Consider the following 11,856-nt stretch of genomic DNA (forward strand, 5'->3'; position numbering starts at 1 on the left):
AGCTGTGCTTTCATAATTATACTGTAATAGTGTCAATTTCAGACACTGCACCCATGTGGCTCAACTTGCAGTGTAGCCAAATGCCAACCCAAACAGGTATCCTCTTTCCCCTCCTGGGGAAGAATAAGGTCACAGCTTAGTCAAAGACACATTTATTTATAAGCTTGACAAGGACAGTGCCTAAATCAAACATCTTAGCAATGGTCCACTAGGTTTGTATTAGACCATATAACGCACAAAACTTAATTTACAAAAGTGACCCACAGAACACCTCCTATCCCACATCGGCCTGACGATGCTCGTAAACAGCAACTACTGAAGGCTGGGAAAGAGACACCAAGATCAAACTTGGATACTCTGTAAGCCTAAATGGTTTTGTTCCCTATCCCTATAAGAAAAGCTTTTCCAAAAGGGAAAGTACCTGGACCAGCAACGTGACAGGACACTTCATTTTTAACTGTCTATTTGCTTCCAGTCCAAGAAAGAACCCTGTGTCACTAGATTTATCAAGGACGGTCAGGTGCTGGGCCACAGTGTGTGGGGCGACCCAGGAAGCCTCTCCCTCTGATCACAGACACACTGCTAGCGGGGGTTGGTAATAATCACTACTTTTCCTTCAGAAAATTATAGTCTGTAGCAAAAAAGTGCCCATTTATTCACCCATTAGCTCTTAAACTGGAAAGTTTTATCTGCTATATTCTCTACTCTTGGTTCCGAAGGGAGAACAAAAAGACAGTCAAGTTAGCTACAGGACCCCACGGATCCATTAACATAAGAATCCCTAATGGCCGGACACTGAATATTGGAGATTTAACACCAAACTTGCTTTTTGAAAAACAAAATATATCTTTTGTATCCCTTTGTGCCAATTCTCCAGAGATGCTGATTACTAGAATGGGTCTATTGTTTTGCTTGGCTTTTTCTTCACCAGTTTTCAAACACTGACTCAAATTTCTGAGGCTCTAAAAGTAGATCTGTAAATGTTTAGACCCTCCCACCACTCCTCCCCACCCCTCCCCCCACCCCCCAATCCCTGTCTTGGAAGAGATGTCTATATCCAGATTATAACATTCTCTTCTCAGCTCTGGTCCAAAGTATAGGACTCTAAGTCAACTGGCCCCAATTATTTCTAGAATCATTGTGAAGGTAGGAAAACCTAAATTTAGTTTTCAGGATCTACGACTACATGTATAAAATGTCTTGGTTTCATAAAACTCATGAGAAAGCTAAGTGTCCGAAAAATTTTTCTCTAAATGATCAAGAGTCCTTCAAAAACGTTTAATAAATGAATTTACATACACACACGCGCGTGCGCGCGCGCACACACGCGCGCACACACACACACACACACACACACACACACACACACACTGAATTGTGTTGACCTGAGGTCGTACCTGCCAGGGCTCCTATGGATCAGATGGACCGAGCGGCTATACCCGTGCCAGGGTCCCTGACCATTTTCTCTAAACAAGCAACCCCAATTCCAGTTACCATCTTAGGGGGGAAAAAAATCCCCACATGGATCCTAATGAATCAGAAGACATACCAGCTACACCGAAGATACTAGATGTGCATGAGAAGCGGGCAACTCCTATCTGAAGAGGAGTCTGATCAGCCACACAATCCCTAAGAAGAGAAGCACGTTTGCTATCACAGTAGAACAGATTCAAGGGACTTGGAGATGGCACTTCAGCATCTCCAGGCATCGAACGCCCCCAATTTTTTCACTCTCTCGTCTAAATGGTCAACAAGACATCTACTCTGTGAACCTATTTTCAGGAAAGCCTTGTTTCCCAGCTGGATAATGTAGTGTTATCAAACCTTTATCACGGCTGTGCAGGCAAACAAAGACCTTGTGCCTTGAACAGGGTTAAAGTCTTGACACTGCTTCTGCCCCCCACACCGCCACACGCCTCTCTCTTTAAAAGTTTCCTGTTTGGGAAGGACTAAACATACAGCACGGAAACGACAAGAAAGGGCCAACTTACTTTACACACAAACTCTTCCATTCTCTCCATGGCGTGGTGGGCTTGTAAGAGGGGGGACATGCCCATAAACCCCTCGTCCTCCTGAGACGCTCCATCATCACACCGACGTTCCTCCAAGCTCTGCAAGGCAATCACAGAAACAGTCAGGGACAGAGACCAGGAGCCAAAGGAACCAAACAATACATTTTCCTTGAAGAATTACAATGAAATTCTCTTAAGGTCAAAACAAGGCTCAGACAAGTAACAACATAGGAAGTAAGGTCTGTTTATTATAGAATTGTTATGAGTACTGAAAATGAACAAGAGGTGCCTGATTCTTCTCCGACAGACAACTGAACTACGGCAGCAGCGTTCCTATTCAAGGAGTAGCCTTGAATGCTTTGTTTTTTATTTTAAGAATTATACCCATAGATCACATAATACTATTACACATATAAAGTTGAGAGATTATTGAGGGGAAATCTCCAAGAATCCCACCTGGCACATGTAAAATAAACTTTGAGATTTAACACCAAACTTGCTTTTTGAAAAACAAAATATATCTTTTGTATCCCTTTGTGCCAATTCTCCGGAGACACTGATTACTAGAATGGGTCTATTGCTTTGCTTTGCTTGGTTCTGGGAAAAGAAAGAAAGGAGGAAAAAAACTACTTTTACCAAATTCTTAGACTACACCAAGCACAAAGAAAAGGCCATCTAACTTAATCTTGACAACTACCTTACTAGAATAGTATTCTTATCAAAACATATACAGAACATTAGGCAAAGAGGTTAAGTAGGTGGCTCGAGGTTAAAACCAGCAAAGTGGAACAGTAAAAAGGACGAAGCCCGTCGCCTTCCCACACGGTGGGGAAACGATCACTGTGTCTGGGGGACGCAGGAAGGCGTGACAACCTGCAGAGTCTCCAGGTCAAGGTGCCGCCGGTTTGGACAGAATGAAGTTGTAAGAAGGGCAATGGACTAGAACGCGGGAGATGCCAGGAGTAAGCCTGGTTTAACCGCGAACGTCGATGGTTTTCTAGACCGGTCTCTCAACCTTTCTGAGCCTCAATTTTCTCATTTCCATCTAAAAGGAGTTGTTTAAATCTCTCCAGTCTTCTCCATTCTCTAAAATTTGGTGGTTCTGTCACTCAATGAATAATGACACCACAGGAAACTACTTCCTAAGCTACGTGTCTGCCAGGTGAACAGCACTACCCCCATAACTGCACGAGGGGGTGAACTGATCCTCTCCCTGCAATCAGAAAACTGGGGAGGCTGAGCACTCGGAGGTCATTACCACAAAACTTGAATTTGAACAGGTTTCAAAAGAAATCCTAAGATTTTACTTTCTTCACTCTTCAAGATAACTAGAGGCTATTAAGCAGCATGTGAGACATGCTATGCACCCAATCTCAAATTTTTTTAAATTATGTTCTCCAAGAAAACTATCTTGAATCTGCTTCTCTATTATTCTCACCAATAAAACACCCAACACCCTCCCCTTCTCTACTGACCTAAAACTTACCTTCCTGCCCCTCCATGCCAGTCCATCACCATCATGTTCCGGTTTAAACCTCTTAACTACTCTCGCATAGTGTTTCTCTACCTTTCCTTCAAGAAGGTTCCATGTTTCCCTCCCACACCCCTCTACAACCCCCTCTACCTTTCTAGGAACATTTTTTAGATTGCTTCCCCCAATCCTGTGAAATTTCAATAACAGAGCCGTCTGGAGGGCTACAAACCATTGTAACATTTCAATGTGTTTCACTCCCTGCAAACAAGAAGCCATTTTCACCAGAAAATGTAGGCTCCACCTAACCCATAACATGCCTCCTCTTCTGAATTTCTTCAGCACTTCAAGTCCAGACTGCTCATTGGACAACTAATGTACAGCTCTTGTTCACTGACTTACACTATTTTATTTCATAGTTGATAGAATGTTACATTTTCACTGTAACGCTTCCTAAACTAGATTTTAAGTGTATGTTTGTGTTCTTCCATTGCTCCCAGAACAGCTCTGTGCCAATATTTTATATACTTACAAAGTTGCTAGATTAATTAATGCTTTAAAAGATTTAAGGATTGTGCCTTATTAAACAAAATAAAAGTGATAAAATTCCATTAAATCATCAATTATATGAAAACTGAAAATAGACAACAGTTTGAAATGATTAGCGGACTGATTTTTTTTTTTTTTTTTTTTTTGCAATACACGGGCCCCTCACTGCTGTGGCCTCTCGCACAGGCTCAGCGGCCATGGCTCACGGGCCCAGGCGCTCCGCGGCATGTGGGATCTTCCCGGACCGGGGCACGAACCCGCGTCCCCTGCATCGGCAGGCGGACTCGCAACCACTGCGCCACCAGGGAAGCCCCGGACTGATTTTTTAAAGTATAAAATGTAAATTTATATAAAACATAAAATAGGTCCAATATTTATGCATGTTTAACATGTAGTTCATTCTTCACAAAGAGAAAACAGAAACATGGATTCAATCTTGATTCTCAAATCAAGCCAGCAGTTTCCAATAAAACTACAAATAAGCACATAGAACACAGTTAAATGTTTCCTGTACTATCAAAAGTAAAACCTGACTAAGCTGCAGACAGTCTGAGATACCAGGAACAAGTGCACTTGGATTCATGGAGGACCACTGATAGGGAAAGGCAAGGCAGCCTCACTGGCAGAAGCAAAGGCACTTCACATAGGTAACCTTTACTACAGACTGAGGTAAGGAAAATGAAGAGAGGGCGCCTCTCTGGGTGGGCACCCACCACTGTCCACGTCTACAGGAAAGAGAGAGGAACGCGTCAACTCCCCACTATGGGAGGGAGGAGAACGACGGCACTGCTACAGGGGAGGACAGCTTTGCTTCTCAGCAGTGCTTAACACATGTTTATTACAAGAAAACAGAAAACATTGAGAATGCAAGATGTATGGTCTTGGTTGAACACCAAACAGAGGAAACAACTGTTTATTCACTTAAACAGTTTTTGGGAAAAGTTGGTTTGCCAATGGATAAAAGTGAGTCTGAAGCCAGATAAACCTTGACTAATGATAAATTGTGTAATCTTTGACAAAATTATATACAATCTCAATAAGCATCAGTTTCCTCATCTGCAAAATGATTTTAACAACACTGCACTACACTGCACATCTGTTTAAGGAACAAAGATAATGAATAAAAGAAACTATCCCAGGGCCTAGGACTCAGGCAATAAATAAGTGATGGTCTTTCTCATGATGATGGGCTACGTACTGAGAACACTGAAGTAGGTGCCACAGCCTAGTGGGGAAGGCGCCCATGTAAGTAAAAAAAGAAAAAACAAAAAAAACAAAAACAAAAAAACCACAGCAATAATCTAGTCTATAGCATGGACAAGGTCTGATGCAAACAAAAAAGAGAAAAGTTAACTCTGGCACTGCTAGAAAGTTTTCCAGAAAGGTAACATCTGAAGCCCGCCCTGGAAAATGCGTTAAGAGTTCACCAGTCAGACATGAGAGGGAAAGGTAACAGCCCGAATCCAAAAACACAGAGGGAAGAAAAAGCTCCATACAAAGAGTACAGAGTTTAGCACAGCTGTGGCAACAAAGTAAACGTGATGTGAGGCCAAAGGAGGTGAGTAAGGAAACGATCCAAATGCCTGTGGATGAGGGAAGAGACCCAGCCTAGCTAACAACAGAATACTAGTCAGTCATAAAAAGGAATGAAGAGTGGATGCAGAAGATGTGGGGCATATAGACAATGGAATATTACTCAGCCATTAAAAAGAATGAAATAATGCCATCTGCAGCAACATGGATGGACCTAGAGATTGTCATACTGAGTGAAATAAGTCAGACAAAGAGAAATATCATATGCTCACATGCAGAATCTAAAAAAATGATACAAATGAACTTATTAACAAAACAGACTCACAGACTTAGAGAACAAACTTATGGTTACAGTGGTGGGGGGGATAGTTAGGGAGTTTGGGATTGACACGTACACAAGGCTATATTTAAAATAGATAATCAACAGGGACCCACTGTATAGCACAGGGAACTGTGCTCAATATTCTGTAACAACCTAACTGGGAAAAGAGTTTGAAAAAGAATATAGATACATGTATATGTATAATTGAATCACTTTGTTGTGCACCTGAAACTAACACATTGTTAATCAATGATACTCCAACATAAAATAAAAAGTTAAAAAAAAAAAAAGGGATGAAGTTCTGGCGCAGGCCACCACAGGTATAAACTTTGAGAACATCATGCTCAGTGAAATGCACCCCACACAACAATTCCACTTACATGAAATACCTAGAATAACCAAATTCACAGAGACAGAAAGTAAACTAGAGGTTCCCAAACACTGGGCTGGGGGGAGGAAGGAATGAAGAGTTACTCCTGAAGTCTTTCTGGGGTGATGAAAAACTTTGGAAGTAACAGTAATGGTTGCACAACACTGTGAATACAATTAGCATCACTGAATTGTATACTTTAAAGGGGTTAGAATGGTAAATTTTACATTATAAATTTTGCCACAATAAAAAATTTTTAAAGAAGGTAAAGACGCACAATGTAGCTTTATTCATAATAGTGAAAAACCAGAAATAACCCAATTGTCTAACAATAAGAAACAGGATAAACAAGTGTGATATATTTATATAACAGAATACTCTTCCGTAATAAAGAACTGACACAAAACAATGTGAGTGAGTAGCAGAAACATGCCAAGTGAAAGAAGCCGATTATTAAGACAGTGTGTATCACATGATGCCATTTATGTCAAGGTCAGCAACAAGCAAAACAAATCCACTGTGGTAGAAGTCACAATAATGGCGACCACTGGGAATGGGGGTGAGGGAGGGGTTACTGACTGGAAGGGCATAGAGGGAATTTTCTGAATGACGGAAATAATCTGAATCTTGATCTGCATGGTCGTCACACATGTAGTGTCACTGTGCTATATATCTAAGATTTGGGCATTTTAAACACATTTTAATGTGTTTTAAATTACCCCATAATACAAAGTTTGTGTAAATCATCCCTCAATAGAATGCTTAAAAAAAAAAAAAAGGAGGGAGAGGAATGGAGGCGAAGTTAGGTAAGAGCCAGCTCCGTAAAAGCTTCTGACGCTACTGGGCTTCAGGCTTTATCCTGCAGGCAAGGCTGAGCATTTAACAGATATGAGAGCAGAGCAAGCTGAGCACTAGACTGCATTTGGAAACTATCACTTTGGCAACAGAGAGAGGGTCCGGCTGAAGAAGGGAAACAGAAAAGGAGAGAAATAAATTACGAAAATACTTAAAAAGTCTAAAGCAGTTTGATCTCAGCTAGGGGGAATTTTACCCCCACGCCCTCCCCGGGGACACTGGCAATAGCTGGATTCACTTTTACACGTCACAAGTGGTGGGAAAGCTACTGGCATTCAGTAGGTAGGGGCCAGGATACTGTTAAACATACTACAATGGCAAAATGTCACCAGGGAGTGAGAAACTCTGATCTAAAGAAATAATGAGAGGGTCTATACACCTCAAATTTTGTATGTCACAGTTCAATACTGTGTTCACATCAGAAAAAAAAAAAAAAACTTAACAGATCCTTCACTGTGAAAGATGCTAATAAGTGAGCTACTTACTAATAAGTGGTTACTAGTGTTGGGGCTAAATGGTAAGCATTCACTCAAAAAACTCAAGAAGTATTCACTGGGCAGGTACCACTTTAGAGATGAGAAACCTGAGGTTAAATGATGCGTTCAAGGTAACACACCCAGAGTCAGAAATTCAACTCAGGTCCACAGAGTTCCTGCTCTGTTCATTCCCCTCACAGTTTTCTAGTTATGAAACGGCCTGTTTCTGTGGGTAACAGACATTGGGCCAAAAGGCCACGACACATACAGACAGCCCTCGCTCCACGTGGGGGCTCAGGATGTAAAAACCGTGCAAAAGCCAAAATCACGTCCGGCAATCTTAATGACCAGTGGGGACTATGCCATGACCTTAACAAAATGCTGTCCAAACATTAAAGTCTCTGTCAGTTCTACATGTACAAAGAAATAGACTAGTAAAAACCAGTATTTATTTAGCATGCTGTATTTTAGAACAGAAACACTGAGAATTAAGTGTTTATTGGTTAAAAAAAGTTACCAAGGGGCTTCCCTGGTGGCGCAGTGGTTAAGTATCCGCCTGCCAACGCAGGGGACGCGGGTTCGTGCCCTGGTCCGGGAAGATCCCACATGCCGCGGAGCGCCTGGGCCCGTGAGCCATGGCCACCGAGCCTGCGCGCCCGGAGCCTGTGCTCCGTAACGGGAGAGGCCACAACAGTGAGAGGCCCGCGTACCGCAAAAAAAAAAAAAAAAAAAAAGTTACCAAGAGTGATGTGAGCAGTGTGTGCCTTCTTGTTGTTTAACTTATAACACACAGTGAGCATATTCTCTATGCCTTGACAAACTGTCGTACTTTCTAAGTTTGGATCAGGGTTTCAACGTTTTATTCTTTGCACTTTCAAAGTCATGAAACATCCTTAGGCATTCCTTTTACCTGACCTTTCTGCCTGCCACTGGCCATCCACATCCTGTCACACGATACTCCTATATGGCGACAAGCCTGCCCTCACTAAGATCCTCTGGCTGCAGATCTAGAATCTCTTAAGTGGCGGCAGGCAGTGCCAACGTTCCCACAGTCAGCTATTGCTTCTCTAACTCCTGTTTATGTTTGACTTGATTTTCACGTTCGCCATTATCACTTTCATTTCTTTGCTTCACTTTTATCTTTGTCAGCCTATTCCCTCTTTTGATTATCCATTTCTATAAAGGGTCACATAGGTTTATCACTGGGAAGCAACACACTTTGCTGTCTCATGGATTAAGTGAGTAACAGATGTACACTGACCAGTCACTGACAGACTTTCAAAGAAGTCATCAATACAATGGACATCTACTATTTGCACCATCATCTGTGGACTGGAGAGACAGCAGAGAGTTGGTGCTTTAAGAATTACTCACAGTAAATATACCACAGTAACTAAAATTTGAACCATACTGTGGAGGGACTGGTATTATTTAACGAATGCATGGTACCTGAAACTCATGCATGCTGGAAACTTGCAAAGCATTAGGGCTGCCTGTATGCATTTCTTTTCTCATCTTTTACAACTGCCCTTCTATCCAAAATGGTGCTTCTAAAAAGCTAACCTCAATTTAGAGAATGCGATCCTATACGTAAGGCAAGAATTTCACTGTAGATTACATTACTAAGATATGTAGCTTCATCCAGGTTTTTTTTTGGGGGGGGGATCAGTTTTTTATTAATAAATACCACCAACGGTAATATTTCCACCTCCCATGGTCCAGTGTATGTGTTATGAAGCAGAATGTGGTCAGTGGTCAAATACATACCCCAGTAAAGATAAATACTTCCACCCATCCCAACATGTCAGCAAGATTTCTGAATTTTTATAAAAGAACATTTCCTTCAGAAGAGCAAAGTATTAATAAGTCTGATCTACCAAACATTATCCCCACTTCTCACCCTCCTATAAGAGAATACTCACCAACATGTCCTCAAAAAACAAATGTCTAAAACACTAGACTGTAAATAGTTATTTGTTGTGTTCAAGCATTGTGGAGTTGCTAATTAGGGATCTACACAGAGTGGGTGGTGGTAAATATAGTTCCCCTGGTTAAACAGAGGATAACATGTAGGAATTAAGTGGTAGAGTCAAGCAGTGGCTAGAACACAGGACAAAAATGTTTTCTCCGGGGCACACGGGCAAGTATATAGCTCTGCCACATAATGAAGGTTTGGAAAGTCTGTGCTGAGCACTACATATATAAAAATCTCTGTCTTCCAATATTAACTCTAAAGAACTACCTTGTCATGAGTGGAAATTACTTTTAATTTCCCTTCTAGTAGCCACTAAACCACAGCACCCAAAGATCTGTTTCAATACTAAACTGCATCTATACTAAGATGATCACGTACAAGGGTTAAACACTTGCTCTGTTCTGCTCCTGTTGTCACATCTCTGTTATCAAAACAAATTTTGAAGAGAAACAGGACATTGTAAATGATAAACAAAACCAAACCTGCCTAAAATAAAGGCATAAACCTTAATTCTCCAAGGCTTTCTATGAATAAATCACTATATTTAAACTTCAAGAGAGGTCAATGCTCTGAAGTGGGTACAAAGACACTTTCAAATCTTTTTCTCCTGCTATCTTCAGTGAAGTCCATCTGTGAGAAGAGTTAAAGTGGGTTATATCTCAAAACACAACAATATCCAACTCTGATGATCCATACAAACTGCAACCTAAAATGTTAATTCTCTGGAGTGTATTTTACCTTTGGAAAGAGAGAACCAGAGTGATAAAGATGAAAGTCCTTAAAGATCAGTCTAATATGAAAATAATTCATCAGTCTATTGGGCATTTCTCTGCTTTAGCCCAACTCAGTTCAACAGAGTAATTCAGTTTAATAAATATTTATTAAGAGGATTTTTTAAAAGATGAGTAAAATATAGTCTCTGTCTTCCATGGGCATACAATCTAATAAGGGGCTGAATTAGCTACATAAATGACTAAGAAATAAGGTACAGCCAGTTTAAAGACAGGGAGTGTGGAGCTCGGGAAAGGCTGCAGGAGGAATAGAATTTTGGAAAGACAAAATAAAAGAACTGTCAAGAGGGAAAAGCAAAAGTACCATTTTGAAGAAAAGAGACTAGTTCAGTTCAGCTGAAACTTAGGGTGCATTTAGCAGAGTAGCAAGACGTAAATTATATATTAAAATAAATACTAGTTGAAGTCAGTAGACAAAGTGCCACAGAGATCTACAATCATAACACCATCCACAATTAGAAGATAAAGGTCAAGGAAATGGTAAGATACCCAGGGCCAGGACAGCAAATCTTGATTAAAATGCATATGCCCCTACAGAGGTCAATGAGAACTGAGGCTTCTGCATTCACATAATTATGAGGACTAAGATCTAAGGCCGCTATACAACATGACTTCATTTGTTCAGGAAACCCTTGCCGAGGAAGATTAAGATACAAACCAGTAGGTAGCTTTGCTGTTAGCTTTAGGAACTTCTCAGAAATTCACTTAACATTAGACTGCTCAACCAGCTCCTTACTATAATAAATTGCTGAACTGGGCAAACCTACTCACTTATCAAGCAAGAACTTGCTCACTAGACTTGCTCCAACTGTCCTAGTCTATCACAAACTCTGGGCAATGTTAATATGATCTTTGTATTGAAAGACATGCTGTGAACCACTCGAAGTCAGACCCCAAAGCCTACACATAGCCATCCATGGCCTCTCCTTCGAAAGCAAGACCCTTTAGAGTGATGCCCCCTCTCACTGCAGTAAATAAGAAACTTCGCTTAGTCTGATCAACAGGTTATTTTTTGTTTGTTTGCTTTTTTTATTAACCATTTTTTTAAACTGAAGTACAGTTAATTTACAACGTCGTGTTAGTTTCAGGTGTACAGCAAAGTGATTCAGTTATACATCAACAGGTTATTTTGATGGTCTTTTTGGAAAGTTGACGGGTTGAATCCAGCCTTAAATTTAGAAATCTGCATGTGTAGTAAGGGCATTAGCAAACTGATATAGCTAACATACAAACAGAGGGGTTAGTAGAAATTAAGGTGTCTTCAAAAAATGATAGCTGAAAGAGTAAGCACTGATGACTGCATCTCTGGTGTCGTCCAACAGAGGTACAACAGCCAGTCTATCTGAACACTCACTTTGTCCAGCCTAGAAACATACAGACTCAGCCTGTAAAGACTAGTTATTGCTATCAAAGATTGATGGAGGGCTTCCCTGGTGGCGCAGTGGTTGCGCGTCCGCCTGCCGATGCAGGGGAATCGGGTTCGCGCCCCGGTCTGGGAAGAT

General features: G+C 41.1%; 1 protein-coding gene across 5 annotated transcripts in view; it reads right to left on the reverse strand.

The window, feature by feature from the left end:
- ADIPOR2 (adiponectin receptor 2) overlaps positions 1-11,856 on the reverse strand; it is a 57,793-nt gene that overhangs the window by 13,679 nt on the left and 32,258 nt on the right. For all 5 annotated transcript variants that reach the window (XM_055085406.1, XM_007101149.4, XM_028490850.2 and 2 more), the window contains one exon: positions 1,992-2,111. In XM_055085406.1, the coding sequence (XP_054941381.1) occupies positions 1,992-2,057 (66 nt within the window). In that variant the 5' untranslated portion in view covers positions 2,058-2,111. The remainder of the gene's footprint in view (positions 1-1,991; positions 2,112-11,856) is intronic.

This window comes from Physeter macrocephalus, chromosome 6, assembly GCF_002837175.3.
Source record: "Physeter macrocephalus isolate SW-GA chromosome 6, ASM283717v5, whole genome shotgun sequence".
Taxonomy (NCBI): Eukaryota; Metazoa; Chordata; class Mammalia; order Artiodactyla; family Physeteridae; genus Physeter; species Physeter macrocephalus.